General features: G+C 45.9%; 1 protein-coding gene across 2 annotated transcripts in view; it reads right to left on the bottom strand.

Moving 5' to 3' along the window:
• The window catches only part of FCHO2 (FCH and mu domain containing endocytic adaptor 2), a 103,165-nt gene that overhangs the window by 10,426 nt on the left and 69,188 nt on the right, over nucleotides 1–23,551 (bottom strand). For both annotated transcript variants that reach the window (XM_060201034.1, XM_060201033.1), the window contains exons 12-19: nucleotides 22,101–22,158; nucleotides 21,358–21,533; nucleotides 19,374–19,398; nucleotides 15,387–15,429; nucleotides 11,260–11,345; nucleotides 8,313–8,416; nucleotides 7,062–7,191; nucleotides 2,122–2,233 (exon numbers count right to left, since the gene is read on the bottom strand). In XM_060201034.1, coding sequence (XP_060057017.1) covers nucleotides 2,122–2,233; nucleotides 7,062–7,191; nucleotides 8,313–8,416; nucleotides 11,260–11,345; nucleotides 15,387–15,429; nucleotides 19,374–19,398; nucleotides 21,358–21,533; nucleotides 22,101–22,158 — 734 coding nt within the window. The remainder of the gene's footprint in view (nucleotides 1–2,121; nucleotides 2,234–7,061; nucleotides 7,192–8,312; nucleotides 8,417–11,259; nucleotides 11,346–15,386; nucleotides 15,430–19,373; nucleotides 19,399–21,357; nucleotides 21,534–22,100; nucleotides 22,159–23,551) is intronic.

The following is a 23,551-nucleotide window of genomic DNA, read 5'->3' as shown; positions in this document are numbered from 1 at the left end:
TCTGCCGTGAGGACGCGGCTTCCTCGGACACTCCTCCACTTGTAGCTATCTGTCCCTCTTTGTCCAGCAAAGTCCCAAGCCTGCCGCTTGCCACGGCTTCTTCCAATTCCATATTCTACCCTCCTTTCTAAAATCCACCAGCTTGGACACTTATGTCAGGAAACTACATGGTCTGCTACCTCAGCCCTTTCAAACCATCTACATTCCCTGGCCCTCTCTGAACACTTCAGCTGCTGACCCTCTGTCTGTCACTGTCACTCTGTCCCCATTCCTGTCATTTTCACTGACATCAAAGTCCACACAGCTAGTCTTTTCAAATCCCTGGCCCTTATTTCTGCTTTCTACTCTTCCTCAACGGAACTGCAGCTTCTCCGTTGTCCACCTCAGACTACTCACTCAGCTCACTCCCACTTCACAGGCCTCTCTCTACATTTCTCTAGATCTTCAACTCTCGTTCTGTGCCTCTCACCTCGTCAAAGCATTCCTACTCCACTGTCCACCAGCCTTCGATCACGTTTCCTTCGATTTGGGGATTTCCCAGTCCGACATCACACCTGCCCTTTACATAACACCTCTGGGATTGTCTGGCAACACCTGGTCCTGGTGAAACCCAACCCGCCTCCATGTGCACAAGGAGCAGGACTAGAGGCGTGGGCATGACTTGGGCACCAGTCTAGTGAGGTCTCTCTCCAGCCTCTAAAGCAGCTTTGTGAAAGAAGCCACAGCTAGCAGCATACTTAAAGATGAAAAACATTTGTGTACTATATATCAAAGGGCTGATACACAAGATCTATCAATAAGTCATAAAAAAAAAAAAGCTGCTGGGAGTGTGGATCCACCTGTCAACACCCATGTTCAGTGGGGAAGCAACTACAGAAGCCAGACCTCCCACCTTCTGCATCCCACAAAGACCCTGGGTCCACACTCCCAGAGGGATAGAGAACAGGAAAGCTGTCAGGGGAGGGGATGAGTTCTGGTGGTGGGAACTGTGTGGAGCTGTACGCCTCTTATCCTGTGGTTTTGTCAGTGTTCCCTTGTTATAAATAGATAGATAAATAAATAACCGCACCAGCCCATCACAGAGTGGGAGGTGGCACAAGAGGCAGCAGGGTCCCGGGAAGCTGTGCTCTCGAACATGGAGTCCGGACTTGACCCCAACACCACACACGCCACGGCGTTGGTCTGTCCTTGCACATGAATAAAGACATGGCCACTGCTTGATGGGAAGAGCTCAAAAGAAAGACATTCTGCTAAAGAAGATGCACAGACCTTGGCGGCACTTGGGGGCAATGCTCATTGTCACGACCAGAGAAATGCAAATCAGGACAACAAGGATGCAAGCGGCCTGCACCCACAAGGATAGGAAAAAAACAAGCGCTGGTCAGGATATGGAAGAGAAGGCCACCTTGTGGTGGGAATGTAAATCGGGCCAGCCCCGAGGGAAAACAGTATGGCCGCCTCTCAGAAAAGTAAAAGCAGACCCACCATATATATATATAGCCCAGCTAATATGTCTCCTAGACACCAATCCAAAAAACACACTTTCAGGTATTCAAAGGCTATGTGGACACTACGTCCATCACGTAATAGAAGCACTAGTCCAGCCATGGCGGCAAGGAAGCTTCACGCGTGCGTAGACGGGAGTTTGTGGCTTTCTACAATGAATCACTGCTCAGCTGTAAGACAAGAGGAGAGCCTGTCCTTTGCTACCACATGGATGGAGCACCAGGAGAGAAAGACAGATACCAAATAGTCTCACTCCTAAGCAGGATCTAAGAAGCACAGTAAGTGGAGAGAGGGTGAATGAGCAAGGTCTCGGACTACAGCTGCAGCCCTGGGCTGGCTCAGTGGGGAGGGTGGCATGGCGTGGCGTGGCGTGGCGTGGCGTGGCGTGAGGACCGCAGCGCAGGCAGGGCAGTACTTGGCCTTGATGTGAAACTGCCTCTCACACAACAGTCTGAGGAGTCACGGAGAAACAGACACAGACAATCCCTAGCAACTATCGCTGGTAAACCAAGAAGCAAACACACAGGAATCCCAGCCTCCACGCAACTGAAGCAAGGTGTGATTTCTCCTCAGGCCCCTCTCCTCCCCCACACAGAGCATCTTGCAGAGACTGACTTGCTGGGGTCTGCTCCTTTGAAGTAGGCATTGACAGACTCGGTGAGGGCGATGGCCACAGGTAGGGTGTCCTGACTCCCCAGGCTCACAGGGCTGGGACCTCGTGACACACCTAGAATACACAAGGTTCACCTGTTAAACCTACAAAAAGGCGCGTTTAAACACCGAAACAGCAGGTTCACAGTGTTAGCACGTCACACATAACTATTACAGGTTTCAGTGGTGCCGCCAAGTACAGGTCTGGAGGTTACGGAATGTAGCATCAAACAAAGCGGGACATAACAGAAAAGACAAATAAATAAATAACCAGGGAGCGCGTTACACTGACTTTCTGTTCAGTGAAATGACAAAGAAGGGGTGGGTGAACAATGTCAGAAGAACAAAGTCCCTGACCTGCATAGTTTACACTGCTAGCAGTTTCAAAACTATTCAGATACTAATTTCTTTCAAGTTAAATTAATCACATACTTTAAAGCACTAAATTTGACTTTTGTATTTTAATTATTTCAACCATTAGTATCTCTGAGTGCTGTTTCATATAATACTCAATTCCTCCACTATCTTATTTCAGTTAACGATAACAAGGAAGGTTTCTATAACATAAAGTTCACTCAGACAAGACATCCCTGGAGTCAAATCATAGAAAGTCGGTCTTTTATAGGCATGATAAAATGTAAACAAATATAATCTATCTACGCATTCAGGTTTTTAAAGTTAATAGAGGTGGTTTACTTAAGACAAAAATGATTCACTTTCCCTGAAAGAAAATAATGTGTTACATGTGGTATCTGATGTCATAAGCTCCACAGTGTTCTTAGCCATGAGGCATTTTTATTTCAGATGTGATTATCTACAGTGAAGGACCGAAGTCCTGTTGAGAGTTCTATAGCACTAATTCTGACTACAAGTCAGTACTGGCTTTCTCTGACTTACCAGCAAAGCTGTGGTCGTGAAAATAGTGAGAAAGAAAGCTTTTTGCTTTAGGTCAGAAGAGGACCAGGGAGGAAGCTTAGAGCACAGACCTTGCCGCAGGTCCCACATCTAACCCTCAGCATTATCAAATGCCTCAGTGCCACAGTTCTGATCTCTTCACATAAAGTCAAAACAAATACAAGTCAGGAAGAGTTTGAGATCTGAGAACTCTTATTTAAAAACTTTTCCACAGGTAAAAAAAAATGTAGTAATTTAAAGTACACAAAAATAAGAACTTGGCTTCTGGATATCAGGAAATGAGAACTTTCCCAAACCAAGTTTCATAACAATTTTTTGAAAAATTATATGAAAATTTATCCACAAAATCATGAGGAGTCATTCTTTTACTACAAAATATCATATTCATTATTGAAATGTGGCAAATAGACGGCAGTAGTGGCCACCAGGGGAACATCAAAATCTCCTCATGACAAGATGGAGCTGCAGGTGACTGTCCCCTGTGTCAGCCTCTCCCCTCCCTGAAGCCGCAGGTGACTGTCCCGTGTCAGCCTCTCCCCTCCCTGAAGCCACAGGTGACTGCCCCCGTCAGCCTCTCCCCTCCCTGAAGCCGCAGGTGACTGTCCCCTGTGTCAGCCTCTCCCCTCCCTGAAGCCGCAGGTGACTGTCCCCTGTGTCAGCCTCTCCCTCCCTGAAGCCGCAGGTGACTGTCCCGTGTCAGCCTCTCCCCTCCCTGAAGCTGCAGGTGACTGTCCCCTGTGTCAGCCTCTCCCCTCCCTGAAGCCGCAGGTGACTGTCCCCTGTGTCAGCCTCTCCCCTCCCTGAAGCCGCAGGTGACTGCCCCCCTCTGTTAGCCTCTCCCCCTCCCTGGAGCCGCAGGTGACTGTCCCCTGTGTCAGCCTCTCCCCCTCCCTGGAGCCGCAGGTGACTGTCCCCTGTGTCAGCCTCTCCCCCTCCCTGAAGCCGCAGGTGACTGCCCCCCTCTGTCAGCCTCTCCCCCTCCCTGAAGCCGCAGGTGACTGTCCCCTGTGTCAGCCTCTCCCCCTCCCTGGAGCCGCAGGTGACTGCCCCCCTCTGTCAGCCTCTCCCCCTCCCTGGAGCCGCAGGTGACTGTCCCCTGTGTCAGCTTCTCCCCCTCCCTGAAGCCGCAGGTGACTGTCCCGTGTCAGCCTCTCCCCTCCCTGAAGCCGCAGGTGACTGTCCCCTGTGTCAGCCTCTCCCCTCCCTGAAGCCGCAGGTGACTGTCCCCTGTGTCAGCCTCTCCCCTCCCTGAAGCCGCAGGTGACTGTCCCCTGTGTCAGCCTCTCCCCCTCCCTGAAGCCGCAGGTGACTGCCCCCCTCTGTCAGCCTCTCCCCCTCCCTGGAGCCGCAGGTGACTGACTGTCCCCCTGTGTCAGCCTCTCCCCCTCCCTGGAGCCGCAGGTGACTGTCTCCTTCTGTGTCAGCCTCTCCCCCTCCCTGGAGCTGCAGGTGACTGTCCCCCTGTGTCAGCCACTTCCCCTTTCTGGAGCATACTGGACATGCACATTTCAACAGAAGGTATGACAAAGAAACATGGACTTCACGTCCTTAAGAAACTGGCATCTATACTATTTTATTTAGAGTATTTTTTAGAGTATACTTTGTAATGTGTGTGCTTTGTTGAGTGTGCCACTGTCTGGCCCCTAGAGTAGTGTTTTAGAAGTGAAAGATTCCTTGTATTCTTTGTAAGAACCATATGCATTCTGATTTTGATTCAAGTATTCCACATTTAAATGATTTTATGTTTTAGGTAGTTTAAAAGGTAAGGCAGGGGGGTACCTTCCTGTAATAATCACTAGATATCTGTGTAGAATTCTTTTCAGTTAATGAGCAAAGCTGAAGGTTCATTCTCATATACTTCCTACCTCTGTATCTGGAACGCTGGCCCACAATATGAGTAGTCTTTTTGGTGTAGTTAGTTTAGTCATCGTGTTTTTCTTTCTTGTTTTAACTACTGTTCTCTCTGCTTCTGCTTTTTGCTGTCTCCCATAGCTGGGACTCAGTGCCAGCACTATAAATCGACGGCTTCTTGCAGCCTTCTTTTCTTTTCTTTTTTTATTTTAGTCCACTAGGTCAGAGAGACGTTGAGAGGGAAGGTAAGGAGAGAAACAGACACCTGCAGACCTGCTTCATTTGTGAAGCATCCCCCCTGCAGGTGGGGAGCAGGGTTCGAACCCAGGTCCTTGTAGTGTCCTATGTGCACTTAACCGGGTACGCCCCTGCCCAGATCCTTTCTGCTTCTTTTTGAATAATTTTTTTTTTTTGGTTTGAGGGCTTCACATCACTGGATCCTATATAGCAACTACATATGATTATGTACATATGATTAGTACAAAATTGAAAGAGTTAAACCTTAATAGTTATCTTGTTTCTGACATACTATATAAACACTGCTGGAAAAGAAAAACTAGATGAAGTATTTTAGATACACTTCACGGTCATTAGTCAACACAACATTTACTTCTGATACAGTACCTTGTGACGTCTCACAGTGCTTTTCAATTTCAGAGAGTGTTCCAATCAAATTATCATCTTCTATCATTTTAGATAAAACAAAATATTGCAAGAAAAGAAAACATTTTCAAGAAACAAAAAGAATCAAAACTTGAAAGAGAACTGAGTGAGCATCCGAGTGAAGAGAACTTTCAGGGCAGGTCCACAACACCTGGCTGGCCAAAGCCCACAGCACGCTGACTGCCGGCCTCTATCAGCAGGGCTGACTTGTGGGTCTTCCACTGCTGAAACTTAGGAAAACCAGATTCCAGCTCAACTAAACCTAGTCTCCATGAGCGACAGAAAAATCTATCGTGCAAAAGAACTACAGCTGATTCTGGTTACCCAAGCCGCCAGCCTGAGTGCCACTGGGTTTGACTGTTCCCCTACTAAAATGCTCTGGGGAGAGAACTAACAGTCACCCGCATAAGCAAGAGTAAAATGTGCAGCGTAACAACAGAAAACATACCAGAGACATCTTGCTTACAAACAGTTTACATGTAAAATGACATTTCGACATCAGAAATCAATCTCATGTAAACTTATATTACCAATGTTATTTTTATAAGCACATCACATTTCTATGTGAGTTCCAACAAATCAAATTCTGTATAGTTAAATCAACTTGAAACGAGGGGCTCTGGCGCTCAGATGTTTCGTGAATCCTATCAGTCACCTAGAGACCTGCTCAATGACTGCTGTCCCTTCTTGCAGTTTCTGATTTAAGTGGCTTCTATTTCTCATGTTCCCAGGTGACCCAAGCAGATACCTCAAGTGCCAGGAGTGCAATTTCAGTCTTAAGTCATGCTCTGTACACATCAGTGAGCAAGCGAAACATCACTATGATTAAAGCAGGAAGTAAGCAATGCGAACAGTCACATCTCTGAGAGAGGTGTCATTCCCAAGATACAGCTGCTTTGTTTGAGTGACTTTGCCTTTCGTTTACTAAAAACAGTGGGTGTGAATGGTAACAATAATTTGTAAGACGGATTAGGTAAGGGTGACAGCAGAAAAAAGAGCAAAATCCAGGTGTAGTAAATGGCTGGGCAGCATGACAATGCAGTGGGGTGTGATGTGCAGACACCTGTACCCCTGTGACAGTCTCCTAAATCAACATCACCCTGAGAAGGTGATATAAAAAGCACCGAATTTGTCCAGTAAGATTTATGTTTGTATTGTTTCCTCTAACAGCTACTTTTAAGTCTTTACGATTCAGGACTGAGGAGAGAACATAATGGTCATGCAAAAACACTCATGCCTGAGGCTTTGATGCCCCAGGTTCACACACACACACACACACACACACACACACACACACACACACACACACACACACACACACCCCTCCCCGCCAGTACCACCATAAGCCAGAACTGAGTGCTACTTTGGTTAAAATCAATAAAGCCAGTAAAGAAATAAACAGGACGCCAGCCCATCAAAACACAACTGATCACGGTCTAGATAACTCCCAGGAGGAATCGAGGGCAGTCACTCACCTACTGTTGGCGTATTGGCAGCACTCACAGAAGCAGACGAGGAGATGGAGGAAGAGCTCTCTGCCCTGGCGAGGGGGGCAGCAGGAGGCGGGCTGGCGCTGGAAGTTACAGGAAGGCTGAATGGCCTGGGCTTAAAACAAAAGGCGACTTACTAAAACGCAAACAGTCCTACATTCTGAAAAAATAATGGTATGTGCAGGGTCAACATTTTGTCAAGCACTTCTTTAATTTCGTTTTGTGTTTCAGGTACAGAAAGAGAGGGGAAGAGACCACAGCAGCAAACCTTCCTTCAGTGAGCTGGGGGCTGGGCTCGAGCCCGTCACATTTATTACCCAACCAAGCTATTTCACCAGCCCAGAAGACAGAGGTGCCAAAGGTCAAATCACTTTCAAAAATGTATTACAGGGGCCAGGGGGTGGCGCACCTGGTTGAGCAAACATGTTACAGCACACAAGGACCTGGGTTCAAGCCCCTGGTCTCCACCTGCAGGGGGGAAAACTTCACGAGTGGTGAAGCATGGCTGCTGAGGTCTCTCTGTCACTCTCCCTCTCTCCCCCTTTCCTCTCAATTTCTGGCTGTCTCTATCCAATAAACAAAGAGAGTATGAAAAAAAATTTTTTAATGTATTACAGAGACTCTCTGCACATAAAACATTTTCTGCATTTCAAAAAAAAAGTATGCTTAAGAGATTGTTTTATAAGTTAAGTAATTACAAGTAGCATGAAAGTTATACTACCAAAGTGCTTTCTTAAAAGGTTATTCACGGGGAGTCGGGCTGTAGCACAGCAGGTTAAGCACAGGTGGCGCAAAGTGCAAGGACCACCATAAGGATCCCGGTTTGAACCCCGGCTCCCCACCTGCAGGGGAGTCGCTTCACAGGCGGTGAAGCAGGTCTGCAGGTGTCTGTCTTTCTCTCCTCCTCTTTGTCTTCCCCTCCTCTCTCCATTTCTCTCTGTCCTATCCAACAACGACAACAACAATAATAACTACAACAATAAAACAACAAGGGCAACAAAATGGAATAAATAAATAAAATAATAAATATTAAAAAAAAAAAAAAAGGTTATTCACGGGGCCGGGTGGTGGCGCACCTGGCTGAGCACACATGTTACAATGCGCAAGTACCCAGGTTCCAGTCCCTGGGCCCTCACCGGCAGGGGAAGTTTCACGAGTGGTAAAGCAGGGCTGCGGGAGTCTCTCTGTCTCTCCCTCTCTCCCCCTATGACTTCAAACAGACGTCGGAGTACATACTATTTCATTGATGCCACTGAGTTTGCCTGAAGTCAGCTTTGGTCTGGAAGCAGGTCTTGGAGGTGGGACAATGGTACCCACAGAAAGAGGAGTCGTGGGCCTGGCTGGCAGGGGCGAGGGGAGAAAGAAGAGAATTTGAAGAAAGTCATTAGTATGTAGCAATCTTCACATGACCATTTGACTTTACAGCAGTATTCAAAGCTCATTTCTCGGGAAATTAAAACAGACATGCAATTATAGATAGATTACTGGGAATCTATCTACTAGAAATACTTTTCTTGAAACCGCCAAAAATGTTCCTGGAAGAAAACTTTCAGCTTTTCAATAAAACTAAGAACCGTAACATAAATTATACTCCTGCTTCAAATATATACATATACTGAAAATTAGCTGGTAAAATAAAGCAATCTCAGATCCAAGGTCTTAAGAATGTCAATACATCTAGCTCTACAGCAAACAATGCAAGACCAAGCTTTGAAGCAACAATCCAAAACCGGGAGCCTAAACGCATGGAAACATTTACCTTAAACTTGCAACCCATGGGAGTCGGGCTGTAGCGCAGCGGGTTAAGCGCAGGTGGCGCAAAGCACAAGGACCGGCATAAGGATCCCGGTTCGAACCCCGGCTCCCCACCTGCAGGGGAGTCGCTTCACAGGCGGTGAAGCAGGTCTGCAGGTGTCTATCTTTCTCTCCTCCTCTCTGTCTTCCCCTCTTCTCTCCATTTCTCTCTGTCCTATCCAACAACGACAACAACAATAATAACTACAACAATAAAACAACAAGGGCAACAAAAGGGAATAAATAAATAAATTAATTAAATAAATATTTAAAAAAAAAAAAGAAAAAAGAAAAAAAACTTGCAACCTGACTTACGCTGAACCACACTCTAACCCTCCTATGGCAACTGCAATGTACTTAAATGTACCTTAAATGAATCTAGTAGAAACTTTCCTGAAGTCGTAAGTCACTGTGACTGTTTAAAAAGTGTCCGCAACATATCTTAGCTCACTATGTATTTAGCGGTCGCTTGTGTCCACCAGCGTTGCACTATCTACACGGCAGAAGAAACAACTGCAGCTATGTCTGCACCAAGATTCAAGAATCACTTTAGAACATAAGGCGACACTGGAAGGCTGACACTCCACTCGTCAGCTGACTTGTAGGAATCATCTTCTTAGGACCCTTCTGCTGAGATGAAGGCCCTAACGAAGTAAGACTGGGCAAAGAACAGAGAGTAAGGAACAAGCTGACAGAACAAGACCTTGCCCAGGCGGGCACCTGCAGAGCATGTGAAGTTGGGATGACTGGGTCAGATGGGTGTGGAAACGGTTTGTTCCATTTATAGATTTTCTTCAAGTGCAGGAGCTACCCTCTGCCCTAATGAGCTTTCTAGCCCCGTCCTCAATCCTGACACCGTCTTCCCAGACAATTCTTTTGGGCTGCCTCCATGTTAATCATCAAGCTCCGGTAAAAACCACCGGTCATATACAAGGCATAGACGCACACACCCAAAGTACACTCCTAGATCCTTCTCACTCAGACCCTGTTCTCATTCGCTCCATTACTACTTTGTGGCTCCTGTTCATTGATCACTTTGTCCTGCTTTATATCTTACCACTTTCCAGACACCCAGGTAACAGATGCTACCATGACACCAACCTGACCTCCCTGGGCAGACGCCCTCACCCATGTGTCCTGGAGCCCCCTCCCCTCCCCAGAGCCCTGCCCCACTAGGACAGACAGACACAGGCTGGGGGTGTGGATCCACCTGCCAACACCCATGTCCAGTGGAGAAGCAATGACAGAAGCCAGAACTCCCTCCTTCTGCTCCCCATAAAGAATTCTGGTCCATGCTCCCAGAGGGGTAAATGTTAAGGGAAGATGACCAAAGGTCTCTGAACTGCAATTCCATCAGGGCCCAGACAGAGAAGAGGAAAAAGGGAAGAACACTCAGAAGTAGTAGCTGTGACTTAGAAAAGAAGGCAGAACCATAAAAAATGGGCAAATATGCATAAATATAGTTAGTTATAGAAATAATAGTCCAGGAGACAGGCAGTGGTGCACCTGGTTAAGTGCACACATTGCAGTGCACAGCATCCCAGGTTCAAGCCCCTAATTCCCACCTGCAGGGGGAAGCTTCACAAGTGGTGAAGCAGGGCTGCAGGTGTCTCTCTTTCTCTTCCCTTCTCTATCTCGTCCCTGCCCTCTCAATTTCTCTCTGTCTCTATCCAATGAATGAAAATATTTGAGAAAAAAAGAAAGGACAATTTCCTTAGGAAGGAAGGAAGGAAGGAAGGAAGGAAGGAAGGTCGGTCCCACCCATAGCTGTGACCTCAGGAGAACCACTGCAGTTTCTAATGGAGGGAGTGGGGACACAGAGCTCTGGTGGTGGGAACGGTGTGGAATGATACCCCTGTTATCTCATAAGTTTGTCATCACTAATTTACGGGGGGGGGGGGGGTAAGTGCATTAAGAAAAAAGGAGAAAGAATTTAAGGAAAGCATTCCTTAAGCTGCTACAGACACAGATGAACAGCAGTTTTGGCAAGAAGCATCAGCAGGTATGTCTGTGACTCATGAAACCGGAACTGGTAAAGGATTTTAAGAACATTATCCAGAAGGAAACATGCACGAAGTGTGTGAGACCCAGGGTGTTCATGATACTGGAAAATGAGATACAAGTCCAACACCCGCTCATAAAGGGCCGGTTGCGCTGATGGCCACGCATGCAGCTGAAAGACCCGACGAGGATGCTGACTGACGCCCACCAATATGCACTGAAGTGGAAAAGAAAGCTCGTGTTAGTGAGGATTTACTAGTTAGGCCACAGGCTCTTTAAGTCAAGGAAATAGTACACAGTCACTTTTCCCTGGTAATAGGACTGGAAGACAAGCAAAGCACAAGTGACGGGTAAACCGAGCGGGAAAGACGCTGCATCCTGCACTTACCTGACGCCGATGGGGGCGGAGCTGCAGGGGGCTCCAGCGATGATCCAAACAGGGGGTCCCAAGCCAGGAGGTCACTGGGCCCTCTCCTACCACGACATTTTTTAAAAAGGATTTTAACAGAAGAAACTTTTAACATATTTTTGCTTGCATGAAATTTAGTCACTTGTTTTACCTTACAGAATTCTAACAGTTCAGCATACGGGACGCAAGTTAGACACTGTGTCAATGGAATACGTAAATGAACTAGGTTTGGTAAAGTTGTTCTGTTCACTGCTGTAAGTAAAGCTATCTGCACGATGTAAAACTGGGGCGGGGGGTAGACAACACGGTGGTTCTGCAAAAAGACTCTCGTGCCTGAGGTCCGAAGTCCCAGGTTCAACCCCCTGCACCACCATAAGCCAGAGCTGAGCAGTGCTCAGGGAAAACAAACCACACAAAGAAACTGCAGGCTGGGCGGGAGCACAAAGCAATGGCTCTGAAACGAGACTCTCGGGGTCGGGCGGTAGCGCAGCAGGTATGACATGAAGCAAAGAGACTCTCGGGGTCGGGCAGTAGCGCAGTAGGTATGACATGAAGCACAAGGACCGGCGTTAAGGACCCCAGTTCAAGGCCCCGGCTCCCCACGTGCAGGGGGGGGTGGCTTCACAGGCGGTGAAGCAGGTCTGCAGGTGTTTATCTTTCTCTCCCCCTCTCTGTCTTCTCCTCTTCTCTCCATTTCTCTCTGTCCTAACAACAACGACAGTAATGACCACAGAGCAATGGCAGCAAAACAACAACAAGGGCAACAATTTGGGGAAAATGGCCACCAGCAGCAGTGGATTTGTAGTGCAAGCACAGAGCCCCAGTGATAACCCTGGAGGCAAACAAAAAAAAGAGAGAGAGAGAGAGAGAGAGGGAGAGAGAGACTCATGCCTGAGGCTCCAAGGTCCCAAGTTCAAGCTCCCATACCACCATAAAACAGAGCTAAGGAGTGCTCTGGGGAAAGTAATAATAATGGTAATGATAATAGTAATAACAGTAATAAATAAACAAACACAATGTGAAACTGGTAGGCAAAAGCTAAGGTTTAATTCCCACTGAAGGTACCTTGCTATACTCTAACGGAGACAGGACCAAAACAATCCCTTCAGTGCTGCAGATAAGGGACAGGTGGCTCATATAAGCTGCCTGCACTACCTCATTCTACAGCTGTTGGGTCTTGGACGCACACATGGTCAGAAAATGTCTTAAGTGATGTGAAAATCACACTTTCAGAATTCCTTCTCTAAAAAGTTGAAAAACAAGAGTAGGAGAGAAAACACAGAGCAGAACCTGGACTGGAGTTGGTGTCCTGCACCAAAGTGAAAGACTCCGGGGTGGAGAGGGCTCAGGTCCGGGAACCGGATGGCGGAGGACCTCATGGGGGTTGTATTGTTATGTGGAAAAATGGGAAATGGTGTGCACATACAAACTATTGTATTTACTGTCAACTGTAAAACATTAATGCCCCAATAAAAAATAAATTAAAAAAACTAATGAAGCTGAATAAAAGAAGGACTTGACAATGTGTGGATTTGGGGAGCCAAGCAGAAGCAGTGGTGCCACCTGTTGAGCGCACACATCACCCAGCACAAGAACCACGTACAAGTCCCCAGCCTCCAACTACAGGGGGCAGCTTCATGAGCAGTGAAGCATGTCTGCAAGTGTCACTCTTTCTGTCTCCCTCTCTATCTCCCTCTCCCCTCTACTTCTCCCTGCCCTATAAAAGAGAGATACAGAGAGAGAAAAGACACAGAGAGAAAAGAAGAAAGGGGGGGAGGGAGGGAGGGGAGAACAAAAGTACTTCTCACACACAGAAAGGTGGTTTAAGCATAATGACATAAGCTTCAAAGGCCTGATCACTGCAGCCAGGCACAGATGGAATTTCTCCCTGGGCCACCGACTGCCAGATCACTAAGGTAGTATAGTGAAAATGTTTGGTCTTACAAGCCTTCTTATGAAAGGTAATCAAGAATATAGACAAAAACATCAACAGTATTAAATCTGAGGTTAAAAAAAAAAAACTCGACCTACTTGCAAACCAAGCATTTCCCTCCTGACCTCTGCTAGCACCTCACACAGACCTTCACTTCACAGACCCAGGCCAGCTCCACGGGAAGACCCATGTTCAAGCTCCCGTCCTACCTGCAGGAGCGGGAGCTTCACAGTGAAGTATTTCTATGGGCGTCTCTGTCCCTCCTCTGCACCCTCCTCACCAAACCTCCCTTCTCAATATCTGTTTCTATGGGAAAAAAAGAAGATTAAACAGGAAAAGAAAATGGCTACCAGGAGCAGTAGATTTGCAGTGCAAGCACCAAGCCCAAGCAATAACACCGAGAGCAATTAAAAAAAAATGGGGGAGTCGGGTTAAGCAGGTTAAGCGCAGGTGGCACAAAGTGCAAGGATTGGCGTAAGGATCCCGGTTGATGTCGCTTCACAGGTGGTGAAGCAGGTCTGCAGGTGTCTGTCTTTCTCTCCCCCTCTCTGTCTTCCCCTCCTCGCTCCATTTCTCTCTGTCCTGTCCAACGACAATGACAGCAATAACAACAATAATAGTAACAACAACAACAATAAACAACAAGGGCAATAAAAGGAGGAAAAAATGCCTCCAGGAGCAGTGGATTCGAGAGCCCTGGCAATAACCCTGGAGGCAGGAAGGAAGGGAGGGAGGGAGGGAGAAGAGAAATGAAGAAAAGAAAAGAAAAGAAAAGAAAAGAAAAGAAAAGAAAAGAAAAGAAAAGAAAAGAAAAGACACACAGTCCCCACTCACAGGGGAGAGTCATGAGTGGTGGGGCAGCACTGCAAGTATCTCTCCCCTCTGCTTCTCTCCCCCTCTCTGTTGCCTGTTCTAGCTGCCTCACCCTCTTTTCCAGAGAAAAACAGCAGCAAAAGGGAAACAGCCCCAGGAGGAAGCCCAGTGGCAAGTAAGTAACAGTACCAGTAAAATAGTAGCAGCAGACTCATAACGATTTTGTAACACCTCTGAGAACTTGAGAAGTTTCTCAACATGCACCTACAAGGATGTCCTCTATACTTTATAGGACAAAACTCAGAATGACAGTTGCATGAATGACTCCTGAAAACAAAACTGGATTTTAAATACAAAAATAAGCGGACTTTAAGTAACTTGGCAACGATACATCAAATGAATATCACCATCCGCTGCTACTGGCTGGCTAGCTTCAATACTATCAGTTTTATATATTAAAGTCTTTTCTAGTCACTTTGGAGAGAGGGCACTTCACCACAGCACCGCTATACCACCCCTGGGGTTCCCTAGTTCTACCCCATGGCGCTCCCCTGTGACATGGGGCTTGAACCCAGGCCCTTGCATTTGATAAAGGACTTACAGAAATACTACTCTTGCTCATGCAGAACAATAAGCATGTGTGTGTTTATTTTATGACTGACGCTTCCTTCAATGCAGTGGGGGCCAGGTTCACATGTGAGTCGCCATCCCAGTGAACCACCCAGCCAGTCCATGAGAAAACTGACTGAAAGTATTCCTACTGATAGATTTGAAAGTGGAAAAGGACTCACGCAATAGACTTTGAAGACATATATCAACAATGTGACGTGGCCATAAGAAAATATTCCAGAAGAAAGGACAAAGGAGGCACTGAGAACTCAGACCAGTGGGGAGTGAGCAGTCGGCAGACGAGGCCCGTCTGGGGCAGCGCTGTGCTTGTGTCGGGTACAAGGCACAGCCATCGCCCATGTGTCAGAGCCTCGGGCGGGGCAGTGCCAAGAGCGGGCGCAGCTGATCAAGTGCCAGTGCCGGGTCACCCATTTTCCTTTCTTTGTTCTTAATGAGCAGCTCTGGCAGGGAATTCTGACAGTGGTGTGGAGGCATGATAATCAAGATCACATGCCAAAATCTTTGCACTCAATTTTGCTATGAGCCTAAAATCTTTCTGAAAGGCTGCTGTTTTCATCTAAATACGAGCGGCTGGGGTTAGCTCAGCAGGTCGGCTTGTTCTCTGGACACACGAGCCCCAGTTCAGGCCCGGGACCACATGGGACAGACAGAGCAGTGTCCTTGATTCCTCCCCCTCACACATAAATGAAAAACAAATCTTTTTTTAAAAAAATCGAAATGTGGGACTTACTCATTTGATGCAGCAGAAGCCCTCGATTTTGCTAACTCTTCACCTAATTAAAACAATGAAAATAAAAATTTGCAATTTGAGTAAAAAAAACCTTTGTGAAGACACACACGTAACTCCTGACTGTGAACTACTCTTACTTTTTGAGCAGCAGAGGTCACATCCAGAGTCTCACACGTGAAAAGCTTGCTCTACCACTGAGCAACATCATCAGGTCCTTCCACTTATAAAGGCTGTAACTTATCATGTACGTTTAAATAATTATCAAGAAAAGTGAGACTTTAGTAAGTTTTCTATCTAGTTTATTTTAAACAGAGCAAAATCTGCTTCTAGCATCTTCTCTCATTTTTCACCAAAGATGTACTTGCCAACAATCCATCGGGTTCTTGGAAAAGTCATGGCATATTTTTAGATTTTTTAATGCAAAAATGTGTTATAACTTTTCTGAAAGCCCAAATGTACTGTGTTCTATATGTGATAATAGGCCAACTAGAAATGGCTTTTATAAGAAATGTCATTTATTAAGACCCCACCAATGTGTCCTGGAGCTCAGCTTCCCAGAGACACACCTTACTGGGGAAAGAGAGAGGCAGACTGGGAGTATGGACCGACCAGTCAACGCCCATGTTCAGCGGGGAAGCAATTACAGAAGCCAGACCTTCCACCTTCTGCAACCCTCAATGACCCTGGGTCCATGCTCCCAGAGGGCTAGAGAATGGGAAAGCTATCATGGGAGGGGGTGGGTTATGGAGATTGGGTGGTGGGAATTGTGTGGAGTTGTACCCCTCCTACCTTATGTTTTTGTTCATTAATCCTTTCTTAAATAAAAAATTTAAAAAAAAATGTCATTTATTAAAGATGTAAGGTTACTATTAGGAGGACAAAATATGGACTCTTTTTTTAAATGGAAGGGATATCTAGATATTTACATAAGTTTTACTCCAAAATTTTTAAATGGTTCATCAAAGCATTTTTTCGGAGTTTAAGAATGTTACTGTAGGGGGTCGGGCGGTGGCACAGTGGGTTAAGCGCACGTGGCGCAAAGCGCAGGGACCGGCGTAAGGATCCCGGTTCGAGCCCCCGGCTCCCCACCTGCAGGGGAATCGCTTCACGGGCAGTGAAGCAGGTCTGCAGGTGTCTATCTTTCTTTCCCCTCTCTCTCTGTCTTCCCCTCCTCTCTCCGTTTCTCTCTGTCCTGTCCAACAACAAAGCAACGTCAACAATGGCAATAATAACCGCAACGAGGCTGCAACAACTAGGGCAACAAAAAGGGGGGAAAAATGGCCTCCAGGAGCGGTGGATTCATGGTGCAGGCACCGAGCCCAGCAATAACCCTGGAGGGAAAAAAAAAAATGTTGCTGTATTATTATACTGACCAAAGTGTTTGCTTCTTGAAGGACAGCCTATTTTGAAAAATTAAAATCTTTAAAACCAAAACAAAGTCTCTTGTCAAGACAGTTTGTGGTGTCGGTGCTGTCTGTTTACTGCTATGTTTCGCAGCCGTGACATGATCACTCCCCACGGGGAACAGCACCGATAATGTGAATGTGACCCGTAAACAGTGCTGCTCTCCTCAAACAGCGGCTGGTGAGGGGCCTGTTCGCACACATTCTCCGTTTGGCTCCACTCGGCCATTGGTCATACCTCAAAGTGCTTATCTTCTTCCACCTTTCTGCATTTCCCTCTTATCTCCATGACTCAGGACTTCCCTTAAGAATTTCATTTTCTGGCTAGACAGCCCCATCCATGTGTCCTGGAGCCTCCCCTCCCCAGAGCCCTGCCCCTCTAGGGGAAAGACAGACACAGGCTGGGGGTGTGGATCCACCTGCCAACACCCATGTCCAGTGGAGAAGCCATGACAGAAGCCAGAACTCCCCCCTTCTGCTCCCCATAATGGCCCTGTGTCCATGTTCCCAGAGAAATAACGAATAGGGAAGCTATCAGGGGAGGGGATGGGATACGGAGTTCTGGTGGTGGGACTTGTGTGGTACCCCTCTTATCCTATGGTCTTGTCAATATTTCATTTTATAAATAAATAAATTAATTTTTAAAAAAGAACTTCATTTTTGGGGCCAGGTGGTGGCACGACTGGTGAAGTGCACACATTACAGTGTACAAGGACCTGGGTTCAAGACCCCAGTCCCCACCTGCAAGGGAAAAGCTTCACAAGTGTGAAGCAGGGCTGCAGGTATCTCTCTGTCCCTCTCCCTCTTGCCTCCTTCCTCTCAATTTGTTTGTCTCTATCCAATAAAAAAAGGTAATAAAAAAATTAGAGGGTGGAATAGATAGCATTAAATGGTTATGCAAAGAGACTCTCATGCCTGAGGCTCCAAAGTCTCAGATTCAATCCCCCACACCACCATAAGCCACAGCTGTGCAGTGTTTTGGTAATAATAATAAAAAAAAAAAAATTAGAAGTCAACTAGGAATATCAAAGGAGACGACCTGGGACCACAACAAGACAGGACTAGAACTACTCTGGGAAGCCGCCAAATCACCAGAGCATCCAGAGACCACACTCTGGCCAGACTCCAGCTCTACCCAGATGAGAAACTTCTCGAAACAATAAGGAACATCAAAGATCACCTGAGACTGCAACAAGACGAGACTGGGACTACTCTGAGAGCCCACCAAGTCACAGGTGAGTGCAAACACGTGTGGCTCGTGGACAGAGAGGAGTCTGAGGAGAAACTCCTGGAGCTACAGTCCACATCTGCTCCCGAGTGGCTGGTTATAGTCCGGCAGTTTGCCAGTTGAGGAGCCACCTCCAGTCTGTTTTACCAACAAAAAGTCGGCTGAAGGGGAGGAGAGGACACCCCTAAGACTCACCAAATGCAACTGGGAGTCTCCACTGCTACTGCCCCTCAGAGGCTGGAGCAGCAGGGGGAGGCCCTGTGCTGACATCCGGGGTCAGAGAACTGACGAAGCAACTCAGGAGATCTATACATGGGTGGCCTAGCAGTGGGGCTGTGTGGTGGGAGCCTTTCTATGTTGTTCTCCTGATGAGAACATGGTGAATAATGAGCAGGCACAGCTATGCTCATATCTGACATGATAGACCTTAAAATAAATAAAATTTAAAAAAGATAGGGATGGACACTACTTAGTGCTCAGTGGATCAGTCAATCAAGAGGACTTAAATGATTGTCAACATCTATGCACCCAAGGAGAGGTCATCTAAATACATCAAACATCTACTGAAAGAGCTACAGCAATATATCAACAGCAACACAGTAACTGCAGGGGACTTCAACACCCCACTCTCTCAACTTGACAGATCATCCAGGCAGAAAATCAACAAAGAAACGAAGGAGCTAAATGAAGAGATAGATAAACTAGAACTACTGAACATTTTCAGAGTAAAAATGGTGACTTCACTGTTTTCAGCCCATCTTGGATGGAGCTTGAAGAAATCACGTGAAGTGAAATAAGTCAGAAGCAGAAGGATGAGTATGGGATGGTCTCACTCTCAGGCAGAAGTTGAAAAGCAAGATCAGAAGGGAAAACACTAAGCAGAACTTGGACTGCAGTCGGTGTCCTGCACCAAAGCAAAAGACTCTGGGGTGGGGGTGGGGGGGTTCAGGTCCTGGAACAGGATGAAAGAGGAGAACTTTGTGGGGGTTGTATTGTTGTGTCGTGAAGTTATCCCCCTGCAGGTGAGGACCGGGGGCTCAAACCCAGGTCCTTGCGCATTGGAACGTGCGCTCAACCAGATGTGCCACCACCCAGCCTCGTTAAAAAAAAAATTTTTTTTTTATCTTTCATTTTATTTATTGCAGAGAAATAAACTGAGAGGGAGGGGGAAGTAGAGAGGGAACATTTATTAACATCTAAGGCATGTCTCAAAGTTAAAAGAAACAAGAAGCATATGTTATCTTGTTTAAGGTTCAGGATGAGACCACTTATCTCTACAGCTACATATGTAAATCTACAAGTTCAATAAACCAGCTGACAAAGACATAAAATAGCCAATTTAAATGTCAAACTTACTAGATGAATTCCGATTCATCTGCACCTAAAGGAGAAATACAAGAATTAAATGCTATTAAATAGAGTCTAATCTGATAAAATGCTAATGTCAAACCAAGTCGTTTTTTTAGTATGTCTGCTTCATCATAATTTCCCAATATGAAAGAATCAGCTGTTTTTGCTGCACAGTGGGGAAAAAAAAGCATTTACACTCCAAGATTTAGAAATATATCTTAAAAATTAAAATACGAACAGCAGAGTGTTACAACTTGCTAATTAAAACTTTTAATACAAATCTTTGAAAATCTACATTCAGTCATTGCAATGTTTTTTTTAAAAAGCTCACAGGTAAAAATGTCAGATTTGGGGAGTCAGGCAGCGAGTTAAGCGCATGTGGTGCAAAGTGCAAGGACCCGTGTAAGGATCCCGGTTCAAGCTCCCGGCTCCCCACCTGCAGGGGAGTCACTTCACAGGTGGTGAAGCAGGTCTGCAGGTGTCTGTCTTGCTCTCCCCCTCTCTCCATTTCTCTCTGTCCTATCCAACAACAACGACAACAATAATAACTACAACAATAAAACAACAATAGCAACAAAAGGAAATAAATAAGTATTTTTTTAAATGTCAGATTTGTACTTCCCAGGCTGTGTTTCCAGTAGTGCCCACACCACACACCCCCTGCTCCTGGAGGCACTTCGTGCCATGTGCGCTTCACCCACTGCACTACCACCCAGCCCCCTAAAATTATGTCTTTTAAGAGCAAAACCAATAGCTCCAAAATCAAGTGCTAAGCATGCCCAAATGGTACAAATTACTTTTTTCTCAATAAACGCATATAGAATATTTTAAATATGTAATTATAAACAATCATGTTACTCAACTGAAATTGCATGTTCTACCACAAAGAGCGTGACCATTCCAACTACAGTAAGCAGGAGAACTGTCATGCTAGGGGCAGGCAGTGCTGCACCTGGTTAAGCACACACATCACAGTGCGCAAAGACCCAGGTTCAAGGGAGTAGGGTGGTAGCACAGTGAGTGAAGTGCATGTGGAACCGGCATAAGGATCCCGGTTCGAGCCCCCGGCTCCCCACCTGCAGAGGGGTCGCTTCACAAGCGGTGAAGCAGGTCTGCAGGTGTCTGTCTTTCTCTCCCCCTCTGTCTTCCCCTCCGCTCTCCATTTCTCTCTGTCCTATCCAACAATGGCTACAACAATAAAACAACAAAAGGAAATTAATTAATTCATTTTTTAAAAAAGACCCAGGTTCAAGCCCCTGGTCCCCACCTGCAGGGGGAAAGCTTCAAGAGTGGTGAAGCAGGGCTGTGGGTGTCTCTCTCCCACTCTATCTCTCTATTTCTCTCAATTTCTCTATCCAATAATAAATAATTTTTAATTGTCATACTAAAACACATTTTTACCTGTAGTTTTTAACATACATGAATTTAGAACATGACGTATTAGAATATATTATCACCATTTTTTTTGAGGGATTAACAATTACCACTGAGAATTCTTGCCTTTCCTTACGCAAAAAGTACAAATACTATAGTGATAGACACATAAAAACGTAAAGATAGAATTTAATCTTAAATTCATTTTTATGGAATTTTATATATGGCTGGTAAAGATGGATCTAAAAGAGCTTTAAAGTTAGATGAGGTAGAGATTAACACTCCAGTTCACTAAATCCTGCCTGGACTTACAACAAAAGCAGAAACAGTGAATTTTTGTTATTTTACTTACTTACAGAATATTTTCAAAAGGGACAAAAAACACCCACCCAAATTCAAAACTCATTTGCTTGTATAGAGTGTAAGCCATATATGTGCACACACATAAACCTAAACTCTGTCCCTTGTGTACGTCCGTATCCCATGTGTACCTGTTGCCAAGTGGCATCTTACTTTGACCTTTCTTAGCGTCAAGTACATGCAGAGAGCTGGGGTAAGAACACACAGACACAAAAGGGCTTCCCGTGAGACGGAAAGCCCGTATCTTCTTACTTACAGACACTGCAGGGGAGAGTGTGATATTCCCTACGGATACTCTCAACTCATCCAAGGAGGCCGCTGTGTGATGGGAATCATTTGAATGCACAGGCTTGATTTCTATGCGGTATTTCTTTGGTTCTTCATCTTCAGAATCAGAATCACTAGATGAGTAGAAATGATTATCTTTGGTATGTGAGTACCAGTTAAAGAATTTAGTTGGGAGTTGGGTGGTAGCGCAGGTGGCGCAAAGCGCTGGGACCGGCGTAAGGATCCCGGTTCGAGCCCCCGGCTCCCCACCTGCAGGGGAGTCGCTTCACAGACGGTGAAGCAGGTCTGCAGGTGTCTGTCTTTCTCTCCCCCTCTGTCTTCCCCTGCTCTCTCCATTTCTCTCTGTCCTATCCAACAACGACGACATCATCATCAACATCAACAATAATAATAATAACTACAACAATGAAAAACAAGGGCAACAAAAGGGAAAATAAATATATGAAAATTTAAAATAAATATAGGAAAATTTAAAATTTTTTTATTTTTAAGTTATCTCAGCTCATAAGCAGTTTTTCACACACTTATTTAAAAAAAAGATATTATGTGCCTTAATAGAAATGTAGTTAGTAACTCATTAATAAAATATGTCAAATGTAGAAATTGAATCGTTTTATAATTAAAATATCAAAGTGTTTGTTAAATAACATTTTACTCTCTTCTTTGTGCCTGCATGGCAAAATTCATGCCATGCAGATGGTGAAAGGATATCATTCTGGTTGGCTTCTGGCTTTATACTATAGCCTTCTTCATCCACATCAGGAATGTTCTATGAGAAAAAGGAGAGAAGTCACTGACGAAGGCTCAAAGGCCAGCAAAGCAGTCCTGTCACGTGTCCTCTGCAGTCAGGCTGGCCTCAGCATGCCCAGCTTGCCAGAGAGCACTTGTCACTTAACAAATGTCAACAGACTAACAAAAGTATTAACGCTGAATACAGCCTTTGAGCTAATTAGCTTCAAATTAGATTTGATGTTTCTTATACCGAAAAGAAAAATTCCTACAAAATGAAATATGAGAACAATGAAAGAGACAGACCAGCTGATGGGCTAGCAATGCCAGCAGTTCTGTGAACACTCAGATTTTCACCCAAGTTTTCCAAGTGAAGCAGAAAGCAGACTGTGTGTGGCCAGGGCAATGTAGGTAATGAGATCAGAGGACTAAGTCTATGCAAACAGAAAAGGCCAAGGGGCCAGCTGGTGGCGCCTGGTGAAGCACACACATTACAGAGCTTAAGGCCTGGGGTCAGAGCCCGTGGTCCCCACCTGCAGGGAGGAAGTGTCACCGATGGCAAAGCAGGGCCATCTTCCTCTTCCTTCATCTCTCTCTTCCTCCATCCCTCCTCTCTCTTCCTCCATCCCTCCTCTCCCCTCTCAATTTCTCTCTTTCTCTACCCAGTCATACAATAAATGAAAATATTTTTTAAAAAAAGGTAATTCTTTTTTTTTTCTAAATTGGGGGATTACTGACATATAAAATTAGTGTCTGAAAAACAGCACAAGAATATGTTTGTATACAGTGCAAATATCAGAATACATTTGCTGACATTTACCACCGCATACAGTTCAGTTTTTTTTGTTGTTTTTTTTGTGATAAAAACCTTTAAGATCTATTCTTGGGATTAGCCTCTGGGCACACCTGGTTAAGCACACATACTATTACACACAAGGATCTGGGTTCAAGCCCCCAGTCCTCACCCGCATGGGGGACCCTTTACAAGTGGTGGAGCAGGGCTGCAGGTTTTCTGTCTCTCCCCCTCTCTAGCCCTCCCTCCCTCCCTCCCTTCTCAACGTCTTTCTATCCTATCCGATAAAAGACAGGCGGGAGAAAAAAGGAAAAATGGCCACCAGGAGCAGTGACTTGGGCAGGCACTGAGCCCCAGAAATAACCTGGCACAGCATAAAGCAATCTGAAATGAAAAGATGTCTTCTCACGGGAGATGAGAAGGGGCGTCCACACCGACAGTGTGAGCTTGTCTCCCTGGCGCTGGCAGGCGGCTCTCCAGCACAGTGCGGGCGGGCAGCACCGGACAGAGCCGTCTGCATTCAGCCCTGGGTCTCCACGTGGGGAACAGGGCGTCCCCACAGCAGTGGTGGGGTGCTGGGCAGTTCTCCTTTTCCTCTGTCTCTGTCTCGCTATCTGTCTAAGGAAAGGGGGGAGATGGC

This window comes from Erinaceus europaeus, chromosome 11, assembly GCF_950295315.1.
Source record: "Erinaceus europaeus chromosome 11, mEriEur2.1, whole genome shotgun sequence".
Lineage (NCBI taxonomy): Eukaryota > Metazoa > Chordata > Mammalia > Eulipotyphla > Erinaceidae > Erinaceus > Erinaceus europaeus.
Note: the sequence above shows the minus strand (reverse complement) of the source record. Positions and strands in the feature narration are given on the sequence as shown.